Source organism: Sciurus carolinensis, chromosome 19 (assembly GCF_902686445.1).
Source record: "Sciurus carolinensis chromosome 19, mSciCar1.2, whole genome shotgun sequence".
NCBI lineage: Eukaryota > Metazoa > Chordata > Mammalia > Rodentia > Sciuridae > Sciurus > Sciurus carolinensis.
The window spans coordinates 12,552,542-12,572,353 of record NC_062231.1 but is presented as its reverse complement, the minus strand read 5'-3'; the positions used below and the strand labels follow the sequence as shown (position 1 = coordinate 12,572,353).

General features: G+C 61.8%; 1 protein-coding gene across 2 annotated transcripts in view; it reads right to left on the bottom strand.

Moving 5' to 3' along the window:
• Nucleotides 1-19,812, bottom strand: part of Plxnd1 (plexin D1) — a 41,505-nt gene that overhangs the window by 1,743 nt on the left and 19,950 nt on the right. The window contains exons 9-34 of one of the 2 annotated variants that reach the window (XM_047534723.1): nucleotides 17,338-17,442; nucleotides 15,233-15,322; nucleotides 14,991-15,084; nucleotides 13,914-14,068; nucleotides 13,040-13,191; nucleotides 12,366-12,465; nucleotides 12,079-12,218; nucleotides 10,985-11,152; nucleotides 10,813-10,903; nucleotides 10,378-10,641; nucleotides 10,143-10,292; nucleotides 9,375-9,489; nucleotides 8,380-8,487; nucleotides 8,174-8,286; nucleotides 7,032-7,094; nucleotides 6,785-6,915; nucleotides 6,515-6,713; nucleotides 5,142-5,288; nucleotides 4,493-4,649; nucleotides 3,623-3,726; nucleotides 3,487-3,550; nucleotides 3,134-3,168; nucleotides 2,836-2,940; nucleotides 2,270-2,433; nucleotides 1,164-1,311; nucleotides 159-299 (exon numbers count right to left, since the gene is read on the bottom strand). In XM_047534723.1, the coding sequence (XP_047390679.1) occupies nucleotides 159-299; nucleotides 1,164-1,311; nucleotides 2,270-2,433; nucleotides 2,836-2,940; nucleotides 3,134-3,168; nucleotides 3,487-3,550; nucleotides 3,623-3,726; nucleotides 4,493-4,649; nucleotides 5,142-5,288; nucleotides 6,515-6,713; nucleotides 6,785-6,915; nucleotides 7,032-7,094; nucleotides 8,174-8,286; nucleotides 8,380-8,487; nucleotides 9,375-9,489; nucleotides 10,143-10,292; nucleotides 10,378-10,641; nucleotides 10,813-10,903; nucleotides 10,985-11,152; nucleotides 12,079-12,218; nucleotides 12,366-12,465; nucleotides 13,040-13,191; nucleotides 13,914-14,068; nucleotides 14,991-15,084; nucleotides 15,233-15,322; nucleotides 17,338-17,442 (3,303 nt within the window). Of the gene's footprint in view, nucleotides 1-158; nucleotides 300-1,163; nucleotides 1,312-2,269; nucleotides 2,434-2,835; nucleotides 2,941-3,133; nucleotides 3,169-3,486; nucleotides 3,551-3,622; nucleotides 3,727-4,492; nucleotides 4,650-5,141; nucleotides 5,289-6,514; nucleotides 6,714-6,784; nucleotides 6,916-7,031; nucleotides 7,137-8,173; nucleotides 8,287-8,379; nucleotides 8,488-9,374; nucleotides 9,490-10,142; nucleotides 10,293-10,377; nucleotides 10,642-10,812; nucleotides 10,904-10,984; nucleotides 11,153-12,078; nucleotides 12,219-12,365; nucleotides 12,466-13,039; nucleotides 13,192-13,913; nucleotides 14,069-14,990; nucleotides 15,085-15,232; nucleotides 15,323-17,337; nucleotides 17,443-19,812 lie in introns of both variants that reach the window. The other variant, XM_047534722.1, reaches the window with a different exon arrangement.

Here is a 19,812-nt window from a genome sequence, read left to right as displayed (position 1 = left end):
TCCTCTCCATTCTGGAAAATATTCTGCAGCCCCATCGCCTGGGACTCTTGTGCTGAGGAATGGGAGACGAGAAAGGGAAACCCAGGTGGCCCCTGATCTGCCCCTTGTGCCCCCGCCCCCCACAGCAGCCGCCCCAGGCCCCGCCTGCGCCTGCGCACCCGCGACTCCTCCGCCAGGTGCGCGTTCATCTCCTGCTCGCTGAGCGGCGTCATGTCCTGGATCTGCTTGTAGTAGCGCTGCACGATTTTCCGGTACTCGGGGATCTCCTTGGCGTACAGGAGCTTGTTGGTTGGCGAATCCTGGGCAGAGGGGGACACCTCAGCGAGTGGCAGATGGCGAGTCGGGCCTTTTTCTAACCAGCCCCGGTCCCGATTGCCCCATAAGTGGCCTTACGGGGCCCCGGAGGACCCAGGAGTCTTGATTGGCACTGAATGTCCCCACTGCGCTGGCTCTGGACCAGGGGCGCCTTGGACCTGAAGCCCCTGCCCTGCTCTCTGGGGGGCTGTCGGGATGGCGGCGCAGGGGTCCTGCTTTAGAGGGAGAAGCAGCGGCTGCCTGCCAGCTCCGGGTCCCTCGCAGCCTGTTCTGCTACGTCCCTGTAGGTCCTGGGGCTGGTTCTGGAAGTCTGGTTGTTGGCTCGGGGGACTCTTTCCCACTACGTGCTTCCAACACCCCAAAGCCAGCGAGCTCAGCCCGCCCCCGGCTCTTTGTCACGCGCATCCTGCCTCCCGAGGAGCGCAGACTTGCTAAGGGATGTCATTTTTCTCCCTGGCGGTTCTGTCTCAAATGCGTGGGCGACATGCAGGGCCCCGCGCCCCGCTGGCGCCGTCCTGCGTGTCAGGTCTAACCGGGCCCATTGCCTGCATGCTGTCCCTCCGCCTGGAAGGCCACCCTCTCAAGCCAGCGGGATCCTCTCCCCTCAGGCAGGTGCCTGGTGGCCCCGGGGCGTGCACCGGCTGGCTTCTGTCCCTCGCCCCCTTATTGCAATGGCTCTTGATCGCCAAGCGCTGCGTCCTGGAGCCGGGCACGCCGGGCACAGGCACGCCTGGTCTAGAGTGCCCGTTTCGGGGCGTCTGTCCCTGTCGCAATGACTCCACTCCTCCTCCGTCCTCCGACCTGGAGGTCTGCCTTCCAGAACGACCTCGCCGAGGGCCCGTCCCCACCTTGCCCAGCTGCAGGTCCGAGATGGAGCAGGCGTCGATGAAGGCCTGCGCGATGACCGAGAGGCAGGCGTCGATGTGGTCGGTCTTCTCGATGTCGAAGACGAACTGGGGGTTTTTCAGGATGTTCACCCAGAACCGGAGCGGGAGGCTGTGGCCGGGGTAGAGACGGGCGTGACCCCGAGGACGGGGCAGGGCGGGAAGCGGGGTGGAAGGGCGGCCCCAGCGGATGGGGCTGGCTGTGCCCCTCCAGAGTCACAGGATGTCACCTTCGGGGACTGAGGCTTGGGTCTCCCTGGCCAGCTGGGGCGGCTGGAGCAGGGCAGGGCCTGGCTGGCCCACCCCCTGCGGAGCCCGCCCTCCGCGGCTCTCCCGCTGCCCCAGGCCAGCTCCTGCTTTTCATTAGAAGCCCCCTCCCCCGCCCTCTCCCCCTCCCCCGCCCAGCCAGGCTCCTCCCCCAGCCCAGCCGGAAGTCCAGACCAGCGGAGGGAGGGTGGAGCCTTGTCCTGGAAGGCCAGAGAGAGTTGGTGACCCTGTCCAACCCCAACAAAGAGCCACCCCGTGATCCAGCAGCCTGGGGCATATGGATCCTCAGAGTTCCGAGAAACTTCTGGAACTGCTCAAAAATTCTGTGTCATTAGCATTTTTCTGAGGATTTCAAGAAATTGTTGGTGGGTGGGGGGAAGCTCCAGCCTCGACACAGGGCTATGGGAATCAGAACACGCAGGGTTGAGCCTGGTTCTGCCCGCCGAGGGCTGTATGATTATGGGCAGGGAGCCTCTGGGAGCCTCAGTGTCCTCATCTGTAAAATGAACTTGACGTTGTTCTCTAACTTAGATGGAGAGAGGGTGATGATGCTTCCCTGGGAGCCCTTCTAGTGAATTCTTACAATTAAGGTGGGTTACTATTGTTGCCCTGGTTTTACGGCTGGAGAAATTGGAGCACAGAGAGGTTAAGTCACTCACCCACGATCACACAGCTCAAAAATGGCACAGTAGGCATTGCAACCAGGCAGGTGGCATCAGAGGCCAGGCTCTGAAACCCAGAGCCCCAGCCCTGCCCCAGTGACACAATGAAGTCTACCCCACCCTCGCCTGCCTGCATGCTACCTGTTGGTCTTCCAAATGTGCAGGGTGTCCGGGTCGGAGATTCCCCTCTTCTCAGCCTGTTCCTCCAGGAAGTCGAAGAAATACTTGACGGCCAGTGGGGGCTTGTCTTCCCGGATGCTGAGAATGGCCTTGAACAGATCATCCAGAAACTTCTGCAGCGTGCCCTGTAGGGAAGCAGGGTGGACGCTGTCAGCCAAGGGCCCTTCCAGCACCCAGGGCCACCGGGGGAGCCCGTGCCTGGCATTTGGGCTGGTGAACAGGGGAAGTCAAGTGACCTCATTCTGGTCGTGTCTGGCTCTGTTTTCTCGTCTGGGAAATGGGTGAGTGAAACCCACCTCCAGGGTGTTGAGGGGACCCATCGGGATCCTGGGGCACACGGCTGGGAACTGGAGGGGCCGCAATTTGCCAACCTTGGCCCTGAAGCCCTGTGCCTTAGGGACATCAGTGACCTCTCTGGGCCTCCGCTTCCCTCTCTGCTGCCCCCGCCCAGGGGAACAGAGGAGCGCGCACCACAGGGAGGGGACGCTGTCCCCATCTCAAGGGGGGTAGACTGAGGCCGGGCCCACCTTGGTGGAGAGCAGGCGGGTCAGGTAGATCTCGGGGAGCACCTTCTTCCGGTGGCTCTGCCGGTGGGACTTCTTGGGTTCCACCAGCTCATCCGTGGGCAGTACCTGGGAGGGGGTCGGCGTCAGCGCCTGGCTCTGCCCTTCTGCCCGCGGGACTGATCTCCACTGGTCCCCAGCTGTCCCCACTCCCTCGGCCGGCCTTTCCCAGGGCCAGGGAGCCGTTTCCCAGAGGCCCAGCGCGGCCCCCGCCAAGGCCCCACCCAGCCGGGCAGCTCCCCAGGGTGGGGCCGCGTCTCACCAAGTGGAAATACTTCTCTGTGTCCAAGTCCTTCACTGAAAGAGGAAAAACACGCGCTAAACAAACCAGCGGGCAGAGAAAGACGTGCAGCCCCGGAGCTGGGGAAACACTCGGAGGAGCCCGGGTTCCCAGAGCTGGCAGCCGGCAGCGAGGCCTGGGCCATCCTGAGGGCGCAGAGCGGGGCTGGTGGCATGGACACGGCCCCAAGCCCGGGCCACAGCCTCCAGCCGCCCGCGGGCAACCAGCCTGACCAGGCCCAACCGCAGGCCCTGTGCCAGGAGCAGGGGGTCAGAGCGCCTGGCCCTGCCCGCCCTCCAGGAGCCTCCGCTCCCCGCCGCGTCCGCCAGCACTACCTCGGCCCAGGGTGTTGTCCTTCTTGTCCGTGAGGCTCATGGCCAGGGAGGCCCCCTCGGGGATCTGTGGGAGGGAAGAGGCCGAAGTCAGAAGTCGGAAGCCCAGGCCGGGGGCAAGGGTGGGGCCGGGCCGCACCTTGTAGTGGGCCAGCGTGTTGAGCTTCTTCCGGCCGTCTTCCACCACCGAGGTGTCGTCCAGGTCCCGCAGGATGTAGCTCTGCGTGCTGGAGGCAAACCATTCTGGGGGCAGAGGGGAAGTCATCAGGGTCAAGGCCGGGAGGCAGGACCAAGAGGCCTCTCACTCTTGCTGTGCAACCTGAGCCAAGCTAGGTCCTTCTCTGGGCCTCTCTTTCCTCATCTGTAAAATGGGCGGGGGGGAGAGAAAGAGCTGGAAGAAGAGGCGTCATGGTATAGAACCAAGGTGCCAGGGCAGCTGTCACCAGGCAGAAGCTCAGGAGGGGTCCTCCCTCCCCAGGGTCATTCATGTTACAACTGCAGATGAAATAGGGTATCACAGGTGGAAGAGGCCACACGCCTCCTATGGCTCCCACGCTCCGGGGCGTAGGTCTCAGTTGATGAAGCACCTGTTCAGCCTCCTGCTGGGCCACCTGGAGTTCCCTGCACCTGCCCATTCATGGTAACAACCCAGGGTTTAGGACTGGGCACTGCCTAAGTGATCAGGAAGGCCCTGTAGTTTTAGGGACCTCACTTGTGTGGCAGAACTCAGACTCCTATATATCCTTCAAAACCCGCTCTGATGTTCCCTTCTCTTGGGAGGCTCTTCCTAAAGCCTTGTTGCTGTTGTCTAAAGCTTGCTCACACTGCAGGACCTGTCTCCCACCCAGCAAGAGCTGCTTGCCGGTGGAGACCTTGTCTGACCATCTCCAGTGCGGTCAGGGCCACTACTCATGCACACAGGCTAATTTGAAAGGGACTGTCTCGGCCAAGTCTAAAGCCCCCAGCCACAGAGGCCCCTGTCCCCACCCCTCCCCCTGCTCCTGCCCACCCAGGTCCACATCCTCTGCCCGCGGCCACTGCGAATAGGGCACATTCTTGCAGAAAGCTTCCAGGATCTTCTCCTTCACTTGCGTCAGCGTGTCAGTGTCCATGGCTCGCACGCTCAGCGAGTCCATGCCGCAGCCCTGGAAGGACACGTTCAGGTTCTGCGCGAGAGAAGGGCAATGGGAGAGGTCAATGGGTCATCACTCTTGCTACACAGGACCCCAGGCATGAAAGGGTCTGTCCTGGGAGGCTGCAAGGGCTAGGTCAAGATTGGAGGCCAAAAATAAATAATAAAATTTTTAAAAGTAAATATTGGAGGCCTGGACTATCAAACCCAGAATTTAGCAGGCCCTGCCCACAAGACCCTGCCCTCCAGCCTTCCCAGCCCGGCCCCGCCTACAGCAGGCCCCGCCCACCAGCCTTCCCTGCCCTGCCCCGCCTACAGCAGGCCCTGCCCACAAGACCCTGCCCTCTGCCCTCCCCTGCCCGGCCCCGCCTACAGTAGGCCCTGCCCCGACTACTACAGGCCCCGCCTACTGCAGGCCCCATCCACCAGCCTTCCCTGCCTGGCCCCGCCTACAGCAGGCCCTGCACCACGTGGTTTCTCCCCACCCACTCCTTGGCCACGCCCGGGCCACGCCCACCAGACTCACCCGGGGCTTGGCCTCGATGTTCTCCCGCAGCAGCCACTCCTCGTTGAGCGTGTAGCGGGCCTTGCCGGTGATGGCATCGATGGAGCCCTTGTTGATCTGCTGCTTGATGGCGCACAGCAGCAGGAAGAACGGCTCCCCGACGGTCTCCTGCGTGGGCACGGGGCTGTCAGGGGTCAAGGTCCAGCCTGTCCTCCATATTTCAGCCTCTGCATTCTGGCTTTGCCCCTGTCCCACCTGGGGACCCACTTCTCCCGACACCCCCTCTGGGATCCTAGTGCCAAGGCTGGTGCTCTGCAGGAGTCTCGATGGCCTGTGAGCTCTTGATTATGGAGGAGGCTGCATACCTGGCAGGGACCCGCAAGCTTCTCACAGGGCAAAGGACATGACTGAGGCTGAGAGAGCACACGCCATCTGCCTGGCGTCGCCCAGCTGGGATGCGGCCAAGCTGAATTGGAGACCTGGATCCACTGACCCCTAAGCCTGGGACTGACCCTACCTACCAAGCCTGAACCTCCCAGGGTGCAGCGAGGTGGAACCAGAACCCATGAGGTCGCAAACAGCCCCCATTGCAGCTTGAAGCCTGTGGTGTGTCCAGCCCGCCTCCCCCTGACCCCCTGGTTTATGGCATGCACCCAGCCAAAAAGGGACTCTCGGCCACCCACAGACTCCAGCTGATTTCCCAGCCACCCAACTGTTCCATTTATGGTGGCTGTTGAAGTAAAAACGGTTAAGTATATTTGAAAAAAATAAAAAATTAAGTACATAATGGTATTAAGCAGATTTGGCAATGATTTGAAGGCAGCGGGCCAGTCCTTAGTCCTGAGCCAAATCTCCAGGTCTAGGGGTGGGAACCACTGATGCCCCATTTTCTAGAGGAGGGAACGGGCTCAGAGAGAGGGACAGGCCTGACTGGAGCCCACATAAAGTGGCCAGGAGAGCTGGGTCCAGAGCCCACTGCAGCCCTAGGGTCCAGGTCTCTCCCATTCCACACTTCCTGCTTCCCCTGGGAGGATGCACAGGACTCCAGAGGCCCGGAACAGAGGCCCTGCTTAACTGAAAAAAAATCAAGGCCCAGAGAGGGCAGCGATTTACCCAGGGTCACACAGCCGAGTTGTGCCAAAGACTAGACGCAGACCCAACACAACTAAGGGCCTGGTTCTGGTCCAGGCCTTTGCCTGAATCCCAGCTGACTCTGTGGCCTCTGCCCCTGTAAGGGCAGCTGGATGGCAAGACAGGACCTCATTTTCCCATCTGCATCCTGGGTCCCGTGGGCTGGCCCGAGCCCGCCTCTGAGCGCCCCTCTCCAGGTCTGCAGGAGGCGCGGCCCAGGGCCACGACTTGGGCTCTGCGCTGCGCAGGCGCCGCGGCCTCACCCGCAGGCAGCTGTACATGCAGATGGACATCCAGTTGGTGAGCATCTTCTCCACCACCGACTCGGTGCGCCGCAGCATGAGCTTGGGGTTCTTGGCGGCCGAGGCGTCGATGAGGTCCACCAGCAGCTCCTTCATGATGCTGGTGTAGTACTCGAGCTTGCCGTGCAGCGCGATGGTCAGCAGCGAGGCCAGGCTGCACCTGCGGGCCGCGGGGCGTCAGCCGGGGGTCAGCCCGGGGTCCTGCCCGGCCCGCGCCCGGGGCGGCCTGACCTGTCCCGCACTGCGAAGTCCTTCTGCTGCTCCAGCGCGTGCACGAAGACGATGAGGAAGTGCTTGTTGTTGAGCAGAGAGGAGAACAGGCCGATGCCCTCCTCCATGTGCGGCCGGCAGTGCTCGGGGATCTGCGGAGGCAGCGCGGGGAGGCTCAGGAGGCCCGGAGAGGAGGCCCGCGTGCCTCCCGCGTGCAGATGACTGGGGCCCTGGGGACAAGCGGCCGGGCGGGGCCCGGGGCACTCACGTTCCACTCTCCCAGCAGCGGGTGCGTCTCCTGCGCCGGGGAGCTGCCCTGGGAGCTGAGGGTCTGGGAGGGCAACACATAGCGCTCTTCGTAAAGGGAGGAACACTGCGGAGGCAGATCCCGGCATCCTCAGCGGCTGACGCCCGACGGCCACGCCAGGCTCGCTCATTGGCAAGGGCGCCGGCCTGGGCCTCTGCCGGGGGACACTGAGGGGACATCACAGCACACAAAGGAACAAGAGGCATGGGCGCTGGGGGGCTCCAGAGGGAGGGGGAAGGGTGTCCCCGAGGACGCCCTGGAGGGAGCCGGCCTGAGCCAAAGTGTAGCGATGCAAGAGGAAGCGGAAACTTCTCCGTGTGCAACGGAAAAGGAGGCAGAGGCTGGGAGGCTGGGAGTCCCGAGGCTGGGACTAGCCACTGGAGGCTTCTGCAACCAGTGGTCAGACTCGGGCTATCTTTGGATACCACATGAGGAACAGAGAGGACAGGGAAGAGGAAAGGCACTAGGTGCCATCACAAATGCCCAGAGAGGCCCAGGAAGTGGGGCCAGGCAGTGGCCCCTGCAATGTCAAGAGGTATGGGAGTCATGGGACGGTGGGTGCCTGTTTTGAGACCTGGGATTGAACCCAGGGACGCTTAACCACAGAGCCACACCCCTAGCCCTGCTTTGTATTTTGAGACAGGGTCTCACTGAGTTGCTTAGGGCCTCACTCAATTGTGGAGGCTGGCCTCCAACTTGCAATCCTCCTGCCTCAGCCTCCTGAGCCACTGGGATGACCACGCCCAGTGAGGCACAGGATAGTTAAGCACAATCCAGTGGAGGGGAGGGAACAACAGGGAGACGCAGGAAATCCTGGGAGTCTGCTAACTGTCTCAGAGAGGGGAGGCAGGCCCAGCATGCCAGAGGAGATGGGGGGCTGGCAGCCGGTTCCTGTGGGGCCAGTAAAACATCAAGAGAGTAGAGAATGAAAGTGGGGGGAGAAACTAGATCTTCTCCCATGGTAATCCAGGGCAGCTGGCAGAACTGCCGTGGACGGGAGTACAGGTTTCACACTGCTCAAGAGGTCCCATACTGCACTCACATGCCCTGGGTCAAGTTGCCCGCGGTGGCCTGCACAGGTTCAAGGGAGGGCTCAGACTGACCTTGGGGAAGAAGGTGCGGGTCACAAAGTGCTTATATTCCAGGAAGGGAATGCCCTGGCTGCGGTTCAGCTCCTTGGTCAGATCCGTCATGTCCGTCTGCAGCTCAGCAAAGCCTGGCAGATGAGTAGGCAGCTGTCAGCGGATTGTGCACCTGGCCCCGGAAGGGAAAGCCAAGGCCCAGCCCTTGCCCGGCGCCACCTGCTTACCTTTGCGGATTTCCTCGCGGATCTGAGATTCCATCTCCTCCATCTGCAGCAGTGTCTTCTGCCAGTAGCGCTCCGCCCGGCGACTCTTGGTGCAAAAGACAAACAGGGCTGCGGGCAGCGGAGAAGCGGGTCAGGCCTCCAAAGCCTGTTGCAAAGCATTTATTGGCACCTGCTGTATGCAGATCCCAGGCCTGGAGGGAGAGGTTCTCTCCAAGCTCCTCAGGGGACAGGGCTTGGAAAAAGAAACGTGTGTGTATAAAATCGGAGTTCACGGTAGCTTTCTCTGGGTGATAAAAGGATGTATAATTTCTGTTTTCTGTTTGGATTTTAGTATTTTCCATTCCTTGTTCAATGACCAAGAATTACTGCTGAATTAAGAAAACTTAAAAAAAATTTTTTTTAGGTACTGGGGATTGAACTCAGAGGTGTTCTACCCCACACCTTTTTATATTTTATTTTAAGGCAGGGTTTTGCTAAGTTGCTGAGGCCGGTCTCCCAACTTGTGATCCTCCTGCCTCAGCCTCCCAAGTTGCTGGGATTACAGGTGTGCACCATGGCACCCGGTGATAATTGAACATTTTGAAGATCTACCGCAGTGTTTTCCAAAGCAGTTGTACCATCTTACACTCCCACCAGCAGTGTACGAGGGCTCCAATTCCTAGACTACATGGTTTTACTTTTGTAATCATTATTTTCACATGTAGAGGTATCTCCTCTGAACAGCTCTCTAGTACCTTCAGTAGCTCCCTACTGACAGGAGCATGAGGTTCTGGATTTCTCTGCCTGGCATTCAGGGTCACAGGCCTGGGCCCACCTTTGTGCTGTAGCTGGGCACACCTCTCCCCCACCTCTGGGTGTCTAACTCTTTCCCACACTTTTGTCAATCAACTTGGGCCCCCCGCCCATGATGCCTTTCCTGTAAGCCAATCTTCAGACAGGCTGTGGCCTGGTGGGTAGTTCTACCCTCCCTGTGCCCCAAGCCTGGGACTCCTTACCAACCACAGAGAGCAAGAGCAGGACACTGCAGATGACAATGGACACAATGATGGCCGTCTCACTGCCCCCCAGCTGCAACGTGGCAATGGTCTGGTTGAAGTTGCCTACTTGGATCTGCACAGATGTAGGCAGAGGGGATTATAGTTTTCCTGGAATTATGTCTTGGCTTTTCTCATTTGCTGTGTGGTCTTGGGCAAGTGACCTAACCTCTCTGAGCCTCAGTGAGAATACAAAGATAACCACCTCTACTTTCTGGGGAGACTGACAGCTAATTGGGATGATGCTTGTCCATACAGGAGGTTGTGATCATTATTACAGGCTGGGAGGAGCAAGGGAGGAGCCAGTCCCCAGACCAGGGCAGCATGTGACAAGATTGGGACTGGGGTGTGGAGAAAAGGAATCTATCCGGCTGACCCATTCTGGGGTGGCACATGCTGAGTAGTCAGCTCCCTGTCCTGGGAAGCATACGAGCTGCTTCCATTCAGAATAGCTCCCACTTTCTGGGCTTTCTCTCTGCTCCTCCTCCACGACTCTACATGGTGACCAGGCAGGACACTAAGATTCTGGAAATCCAGCCACCTCTGGACTAAGATGGAGCTCATTACTGACACTGAGCAAGTCACTAAGTTCCTAGGCTTCTACGCCCTCATTTGTCACACGAGGATCTACAGCTTTCTTGGCTTTGCTGGCTATTGAGCATGAAAATTGGCAGAGGCTCAGCAAATGCTTGGGGCGGGGTTGGGGTTAGCCCCGCCTCTGCCACTCACCGTGATGGGCAGCTGCCCCTCAGCGGTGCCCAAGGACTCATTGACGGAGCAGTGGATGACTCTCTCTGAAATGATCTGGATGTCGCAGGCCACTTGGCCTATCTTGACCCGGTACTCGTGGCTCTCTAGTCCCAGGCTATCCTGCTCCTTCTGTGGGTACAGGAGGGACACTCGCCCAGGCCCACGGCTGAGGCCGGCCAGCCGCTCCCGCGCCCGCCGGGCCCCAGGCGCTCACGTGGATGACGAGGGTGAGCGGCTCCCCGGGGTGGTGCTTGATCCACTTCTCCCTCTTGGCGGTGGAGAACTGCGGGTTGGGCAGGTAGTCCAGGCGGAACCTGCTGCCCCGCGGCACCTCCTCGGGGTCCAGCAGCTCCTCGGCCGCCGCCATCTCGTCCGCGTACGCGCGCCCGTTGATGAAGAAGTCCACCGGCGCCGAGGCGTTGCTCAGGGCCCCCGGGGACGGGCAGGTGATGAGGGTGGCGTTGAGGACCTTGCAGAGCTGGCCAGGAGCCAAGGTCGGGGACACAGGATGGACAGATGGACGTGGAACAACGGGGGTGGGGTTAAAGGGGACAGAAAGAGAGACAGGGACGCCGCAGGAATCGGCCTGGTCAGCCGCGGCCCCCAGGCGTACCCATCCATCCCCGTGCCGCCCCCGAGGTCCCCTCACCGTGGGCTCGCGGCCTATGTGGTGCACCGCCATGGACACGTTCTGCACCATGTGGAAACGCTCGCCAGCCACCGTGATGGTCCTGCCGCCGCTGTGAGGGACAGCAAGACCCCCTCAGCGCACCCTCCGGGAGCGAGGCCTGGTCAGGGGCTCGCGCGGGGCTGGGGCTCACCTGACGGGGCTGCGGCGGGGGCTGATGGCCGTGATGATGGGGTTCGGCATGTACCTGAAGGTGAGGTTGCCGCGCACGCAGCCCCGGCGCTCCAAGCGCACGCACACCGGCACCTGGGCTGCCTGGACGCCCCCGGGCACCGTGCAGGTGATGCTGAGCTCCGTGCGCCTGCGGGCCACGGTGCGCATCAGCAGGGGCCCTGCTTCCCGCTGCCCGGGTCCCTGCCCCCAGCGCTCGGCCTGGGCCCGCCTTGTCCCCGCTGAGCCCCTGTTCTCTGACACACCTGCTCAGACGGTCCTTGCTGCTCTGAACGCCTCTTCTCTTTCCTGACTGTGACCAGACTTCCTGGTTTTGCCCACCCCACCTCCTCCGGGAAGCCTCCCCGGATCTCCCGTTCCAACCCTCCGCCCCACTCAGAACCCCAAAGGTCCTGACTTTTCTCTGCATCCTGTCTCCACCAGAGGTTCCTATTTTCTGTGGCTGTATCTGCCTTTTCCCTGAGGCCTGTGCCGGGCTTATCTTGGTAGCCCCAGAAATGACTATCCATGAGGTATGGTACACAGTAAGTGCATAATACAGAGGTTTCCCCCACACCACACCCCCTATCACTGGTCCCACTCCCGGGCCAGCAGGAGGCTCTGCGCGTGGAGAATCACCGTTTTCACTGCAGCTGCCATTTATGGAGCACCTACTGTATACTGGGCACAGTGAACTCCCTGAACTTAAATACCCTTCTTAGCCGGGCATGGTGGCCCACGCCTGGAATCCCACAGGCTGGGGAGGCTGAGGCAGGAGGATCGCAAGTTCAAAGCCAGCCTCAGCAACTTAGCAAGGCCCTAAGCAACTCAGTCAGACCCTGTCTCAAAATAAGACATAAAAAAGGCCGGGGATGTGGCTCAGGGGTTGCACTCCCGGGCCCTGTTCTTACAAGATGAGGAGACTGAAGGTCACAGAAGTGGTGGGGCTTCCCTAAGAGGACATGGCTAACAAAGAATCAGCTAATGTCTGGGGCAATGACGTGGCCCCACCCACCCATCCCCCAACCCCAGGGGTTTCTCTGGGCCTGGAGGGCCAAGGCTGCCTCTCGGGCTTACACGAGCTCCGTGCAGGGGTCTGTGTCGTTCACCAGGACCTGCAGCTCGGAGCCCACGTGGAGGTCACTCCCATGGATGGTGATCCTGGTGCCCCCTGCCTTGGGGCCCATAGCAGGCTCCAGGAAGAGGACCAGCGGCAGCTGCGGGGAGGAGGGCAGGGATCAGGCTGTGCGCCAGCCCCCGGGGCGGAGCATGCTGGAGGGGGCGGAGCATGCTGGAGGAGGCGGAGCATGCTGGAGGGGGCAGAGCATATTGGAGGGAGCAGCTGGTGGGCGTGGCCTCCTTACCACGTAGGAGAAGCGCTCTCGTGACTTGCCCTCCTTGGAAGCATTCACGGTCACCACGTCTGAGAAGGCCCCTGGGGCTGGCCCCGTGGCGCACACGATCCTGGGGGGAGACAGCCAAGCTCAGGGGATGTGACGGTGCCCCACACGTGGCCAACTGCTTCCCACTCTCAGCTGGAGCGAGCCTTCAGCACTACCCACATCAGAATGATGGACAATCCTCGTAGCTTCTGGAGGGACACCCTGGGAGTGACCCCTGTCAGGGGATCACCCCCACCCCAGGCATTTCCCACAATTCTGGGCCTCTGAGACGAGGAGGTGGGGCCAGGTGGGCTGTGATCACGAGACCTCCTGGTCGCCTGATGGACTTATCTGCAAGGCCTCCTCAAGGGGAAGTCTAGTCATCCCTGGGCTCGGGAACATTCTCTAGAGGGCAGATCTTATGCCCCATCAGGAGCCCCCGCAATTTAACTACAGATCAATCATTCTCAACAGAGCAAGGCAGAGGGCCTGGGTGGGCTGGGAGGCTTCCTGGAGGAGGCGGCGCAGAGCTGGAACTGGAAGGATAGTGAGCGTCCCCAGCGAAACAGGCAGGATGCACAGGGGACCAGCTGGAGGCAGGGTACAACGGCCTTGGCCTGCTGGGAGGGTGGGCTGGGGCACCGCCTGCCACTCACTCCTCTGACACCGTGTATCTGTCCGCCAGCGGCTCACAGGCCACGCTGCCGATCCGCACGCCGTGAGCCACGTCACTGAGCCGCCGGCCCAGGTTTTTGCCACGGATGGTCAGCAGGGTCCCGCCAGCCAAGGGGCCACTCAGAGGCTCAATCTGCCAAGAGACCAGAGAGAGGGGTGAGTGGGGCTTTGAGGTTGTGACACTGATAAACAGCCCCTCCTACTGTCACATACAGCCACAGGGTGGTAGGGTCACCCAGACCCATTGCTTAGAGGAGGACGTGGTGGTTCAGAGAGGGCTGGGGCTGCCAGTCACCTGACAGGTCACTGAGCTGGCCTGAGAATGGATGTGTGTGTTACTGAGCCCACTCAGGTCAGGGATGTCACTTAGGGGAGCCTCCTGTGGGGACACTGAGGCCAGTTCCCAGAGACCATGTCTGATCCCACATCCCAGCCAGAAGCTGATTGGGCCAGGGGCGGGAACCTGGCCCAGGCTAAGCCAATCAGAATCCTTCCCTGAGATTTTTTTTCCTTAATTAAAACAGATGCACGGAAGTTATCAGAGGCCTCAATCATCATCAGTGGGCAAGGTTTCCCAGGCCTTGCTATAAAAATGAGTGACAGGTAGCCCCCCGTGTCCCCTCCACTCCCCATTGCTTTTCCCTGCTGTTTTCCTCCATAATCATTATCCCCTTTCATGTCTAATTATTTCCTTAGTCATCATCACTCTTCTGTCACTTAACCGCAGCTGTGAGGCGGGGACTTTGGCTCACAGGTAAGTTGCATGCACATGCCGCCCGCCAACCCCAGGAATGCGCCACCCAGGCGGGGCGTGGGCACGGCACGTGGTCGCATGTGCCCCCAGGGTGTGCTTACCGCGCGGATCTCGGGGGCGGGGCAGGAGCCAGGCTGAGGTTGCAGGGGTCCCCGCAGGCGGCAGCCGTCGCTCCACACGCATAGGTGACCTAGGTCCTCCCGGCCCAGGCACTGGGAACAGTCCGGGCTGCCCATGGCACAGTTATAGACCACAACTGGGGGAGACAGGGGTAGAACGGGTCACCCGGAGGCGGGTGCTGCTTCGGAGAGCTGAACCCTGAGAGGTTCTTGGCTGAACTCATTAACATCACTGCTCCTTAGTGTCACCCTATCCGGTAGAGCCACTGGTTAACCCCATTTAGAGATAAGAGCTCAGAGAGGGGGAATCACTTCCCCAAGCTCACACAGCCTGGCTCTGATGGAGCTGGGATTCACACCCAGGGCCACCGGTGGGGCTCCAGGATGGGAGGGAAGGGCTGAGTCCCATGGGCTCTGACGCTCGGAGAAGCCCAAGGAAGAGGAAGGGAAGGGTCTCAGAGCCTCCAGTGTGCAAGGCAGTTCTGGGGTCTCTGTGGCCTTCACTGTCACTAGGAGTGTCTAACAGTCCCCAGAGCCTTGAAGAGTGCATTTGATACATGGTGCATAGTACTGGTGCTGGGCGTGGTGGCACATCCCCGTAATCCCATTGGCTCAGGAGGCTGAGGCAGGAGGATCGCAAGTTGGAGGCCAGCCTCAGCAACTTAGTGAGGTCCTAAGCAACTCAGCAAGACCCTGTTTCTTAATGGGGATGTGGCTCAGGGGTTAAGCACCTCTGGGTTCCATTCCTGGTACCCCCCAAAAAAACACCATAAAAGTACTGGCACCATCACCATTGGGGTGGGGTGGGGGGCGCCGGGCTCATCCTACAAACTCTTCTCCCCGCTTCGCATCAGCTCATCAAATCCTCACTCAGCCTCTGTGGAGGGACTGTGCTCCCCTTTAACACGCGACCGTGAGGCTCAGGAAGGGGAAGCGCCGAAGGTACCAGGCCATGGGTATCGGGGCACACAGGGTGGGACGGCTGCGAGTGTGTGGTGAGCGCGGAGAGGCTCCCCAGGGCTGAGCCCCGCGTGGCCGCGCGTCCCCGTGGGAGCCCACCTGTTATGGGGTCGGGGCTGTCCAGGAACTGCGCGCGCCGCCCCTTTAGCCGGAGGCTGAGGGGGAAGCCCTGGGTCTTCTGGTTCGTGTGCAGCTGCGGAAGGAAGGGGTCTGGGTCTTTTCTGGGGAAGGGGGTCTCAGGGAGGCAGGTGGCCCGAAACCCAGAAGAGGGGACGGTGGCGTGGAAGGCCGCAGCTCCCGGCTCACAGGGTCCCCCGGCCCCTGCGGGGCCACCCACTCACCACCACTTGGTTGCAGCGGACCAGCGACCCGTTGAGCCACGTGGCCTCGAAGCTCTCCTCCGGCCAGAAGCTGCACTCCAGGGCTGCCCCCTGCGGGAGACGCGGCGGGGCTGAGGGGAGCCTGCGTCCCTTCTCCCCTCGCAACAGCCCAGACTGGGCCCTGAACGCTGGGCTTGGTCCTCTCTCAGGTCCTGGCGAGGGCTGCCCGCACTCCCAGAATCCCCCTTCACGTCGGATGTTTGGGGGAGGCAAGGAGTCCCCAGACCTAGGGTTCTGGCCCCTGCCCTCTGGGTCACTAGAACAATCCCCACCATCCCCAGTGACCCGAGCCTGGATCTTTTTCTTAGCTTCGTAAGCTTCCAGCGCCCAGGGAGACTCTACCTGGGCTTTGTTCTTTTTATTTTTTTGGTCCCAGGGACAGAACCCCAGGGCGCTTAACCCCGGAGCCACATCCTCAGCCCCTTTTATATTTTATTTAGAGACAGGGTCTCGCTAAGTTGCTTAGGGCCTAAGTTGCTGAGGCTGACCTTGAACTCAAGATCCTCCTGCCTCAGCCTCCAGAGCCGCTGGGATTAAAGGCATGAGCCACCAGGCCCGGTCTACCAGGTCTTTGGACTCCACATCCCCACCTCTGCCCTACAAGGCCAAGCCCCAGACACCCCTGGACGCTCCTCCACGTGGCTCCTCTCCTGACCCAGGCCTCCGTTCTTTGACTTGGACAGCCTGTCTCCCTTCAGGCCACCAAGCAAGCCTTCAAATTCCACCTCTGCTCTTTCCTGAGCTGTGTGATCTCATACAAGTCGTTCTACCTCTCTGAGCCTTATTTGTTCCTAACTGTACTGGGGATACACTTCCCTATGATCGGTGGGGAAACTGGAGATGGTACATCTTAGCGGTCGGAAGGCTCTAGGTGCCTAATAAGTGCTTGCTATGATGGGTATGCAGGAAGTGCTCAATCAGCGGGGCCCAGTTCCCCTGTCTCCTCCTGCTGCCTCGGGAGCAGCATGGATAAAGAGCCACCGCGTGGACAGCCTGGGGTTCTGTGTGCGCTGGCCAAGCCCCCGGCCAGCCTCATGGCAGGCCTTCCTGTTTATGTCCCTGTCGCTGGCAGACAGGACCCCGCAGAGAAGGAAGGTCACTCTCTCCCCTTCTGGGGTCACAGCCCGGAAGCAAACACAGGAAAGTGGCTGCTGACAGGCCAAATGCCCACTGTGTCCACGGCCACGACGGACCCATCCTGTGAGCCCACAGTGGCCTGGGGACAGCAGAGCCAGCGTCCCCCAGGGCTCTCCAGGGCACGGGCCCCTCCCCGGTGTTCCAGAAGCAGGCCTGGGGTGGGAGGGACAGCGGGACAGCGTCCACGTGGACAGCGACCACTCCGGCCCTGGCCACCAGGCCTCCACGCAGCCAGACGCCCGGCACGTGGCTCCCACGTGTGACAGCCGCCACGGGCCTCTGCGCCTCCGTGGAAGAGACAGATGGCGAGTCCCGGGGAGCCGGGAGGGGGAGGCTGGCGCCACTCCAGAGTCTGTCAACGTCCCACCCTGGACGCGCCTCCAGGGGGCCGGGGGCCGCTCCCCGCCCCTCCCCCAGCCTGACGTTGGGGGCTGGTCACAGCGGGGGGGGGCGGGGGCTCTGGGGGCGGAGTCCAGGGTGAGCAGGGGCCGTGTGACCCTGTCCTCTGCCTCACGTCCCCTTCCAGATTGCCGGGCAGGGTGGCAAAGGCTCCGCGTGGCCACCATGGGCAGGGGGTGCACTCGGGGGCGGGCGTGTCCAGGGTCACAGTTCAGCCTGGGGACAGGCGGGGGGCACACATGGACCGCATCTGCCCCCGGGCTGCGGCGCCAGCGGCCGGGCCGGGTTCCCACTCTGCCAGGGGGGCTTCGGGGGGCGGGAGCAGCTTGGGGGCCTGGCCAGAGCGTCCTGCGGCAGCGGCTGGCCGCCTGCTGTCCCCTTCAGCCTGGGCCTCGCTGCCGCTTCCTGTCCCCCAGGTCCTGTGCAATCGGGGTGGGACTTTCCCAAGGGGAACCCAGGGAGTCGCAGCAAGGCAAGACCCCCGAGGGTGCCAGGGCCCCGGCCTCGGCCCTGTCCCGGCCTCTACTTACGTGGAAGAAGGCTGCGTTGGCCAGGGGCACCAGGAAGTCCTGGGAGCCCCCCGTGGGCACAGGCGCCAGGGAGAAGGGCAGGATCTGGGGGCAGTCCTGAGGGTTCTGCGGACGAAGCACAGGGAGCGGGTGGCACAGGGACGTTTTGGAAAAGAGGTTCTTCCCTGCCCCGGGCCTTCCTGGAGGACGGGCCGGCGCCCGGAGAAAAATCCCTCATCGTGAAACCTGAGCAGCCATCCCTTGCATCCTGAGTCGCCCCCGAGGCGGGTTCCCTTGGTCCCTCTTTCCAGATGAGGAAACCGAGGCAGAGAGAGACAAAATAACCTGGCCGGAGGTGGAGCCAGCCTCTTCCGTGATGTTCCTTGGCCTGAGAGGAGGAGGCTGGGAGGCTGAGTTTGAGGCCCAGCCGTCCTCCCTGCTCCTGGGCCTCACCTTTCCTAAGGGCTTCCACAGGTGGCTTGGGGACAGCCAGCTCCCACGGTGGGGAAGGCCATGCAGAAGGAATGGAGGCCTGGGATTTGGGCAGAGACCAGGGACAGCGTGGTGCCTGCAGATTGCTGGCTGGCTTGTCTATGCTGGAAGTCTGGGGTCCCATCTGTCCTGGGTCCTGGGGAACCATGTCCAGCTTCCTCCCACTCCCGGAGGAACAAGGCCAGGCCCTGGGGAGGGAGGCCTCCTGAGCCGGCCCGGGGCAGGGGGGAGGGTGCTGAGTGTGCTGTGTGAGCACACACAGGCTGCTGTCCCTCTCTGGGCCTCATTGTTTTTATCCACATTTATCCGCATCATGGGGCTTTTTGAGGCAAAACCACCGGACAGCCCAGCCCCGGGGGAATGGTGGACCCCGGCTGCTGCCCTGCGCCGAGTCGTGTGCAAACCCCATGGAATTTCAGAGAATGGAAGCCACATGTTTCCAATCAGGTCTCAGCTGCTGCCAGGTCTGCTTTGCAGCTGGCTGGGGGCCCGGCCTCTCTGTCCCCCAGCTCCACCCGACTGGTGGCGAGGTGGCCGGCAGCGGGGGCTGGGCAGGAGATCTCCCAAGAGGGCCCCCAGAGCGATGGTAGGGGCCACCCCGGGGCCCCCAGCCCCCTTGACTGCGTGTGACCCTCAGGCACGTGGCCGCCGTGCGCACCCGCCGGAGTGAGACCCAGGCCGGTCCCGACACAGCCTCGCGCTCTTCTGATGCTTCCCGCAGGGCGTGCTGCCACACCAGCCCCCTCTGCCCCCCAAGCCTGGCCTGGCCTTGGGGGAACGTCCCCCTCTCCCCAGCCTGACCCCACTCCTCCACCTCAGGGACAGCAAATGGCTCAGACAGAGACTCCATGCTGGACCTTCTGCAGAATCCATGAGAAAGAGGATCTTCCAGTTTCCTGGGGCTAGGCAGGAGCAGGGATAAGGACACTGCCGGGCCACCAAGAAGGAAGAGGCTGCCTGAGCAGGGCGGCCCACCCCAGCGAGCTAGGGAGGCCCCGGATGCCACCGGTGGAGCTCCTGGATCCAGCTGTGCCTGAAGGCGATGCCCCTCCCCCAGAGAGGTCACTTACACCAGCCAGTTAATTCTATGGGCCTGAAGCCAGCTGGGTACAACCCCGAGATCCGGGCCTCCCTCTCTTGTCCCTGCACAAGTCATCCGGTTCCCTTGCTACAGTGTGAGACAGGGCCTGGACTGAGTCCACTCAGGGGCAGGGCCGAGAAGGCCAGAGGAGAGGGGGCAGGAGCCAGATGTGGGCCCAGATGTGGGCCCAGCATGCACCATTTCACACGGGCCTCGCTGCCCCCTGGCCAAAGCTCCCAGAGGGCCGAGCTGGGGTGGCCACAGACCCCGCACGGGCCAGCTGAGCAGTGGGGCTGGAGTCTCTCCTGAGCTCAAGGGACCCGATGTCCCCATCCGGCCGAGTGCTGATGGACCCAGTGACCAGAATCGAGCTGCCCCGGTGGCTCCTGACCTTCCTGCGCCCATACTCCCACGACCCCGGGGCCAGGCCCACCTGCTTCTGAGGTTTAATGTCACACTGGCTCGGGAGAGTCACCGTGGAGAGGCCCCAGCGTCCCTGAACGAAGGTTCCGCCTGCCTTCCGTACTGAGCTTCCCTGGAGGGTCTTCCCAGCCTCTGCCCCTCCCGCGGGCTGGGCCCCACCTCCTTCCCGTGGGGACCCCACAGGTGCAGAGCAGGTGGGGTGCAGACCCCCTGCCTCCCGTCTGCCAGAGGAGCCTGGCACTTAATTAAATGCCAAATTAAGCCTCCGTTCAGGGCCTCACGCAGGCCTGGGGTGGAGGCTGCCCGGTCTCCTGCTGACGACAGTAATCCTGTGAGGGAGCCCTGCCGCCACCCCGCCTCCCGCCTGAAGAGCTGCAGACCTGGGGACAGCGCCTGTGGGTCGCTGCCTCGGACACAGCGCCCCACTGGCGAGCTCCTATGTATCTGTCAAGACCCCACACAAAAGGCCCCTCTCAGGAGAAGTCTCCCGGTCCCAGCCA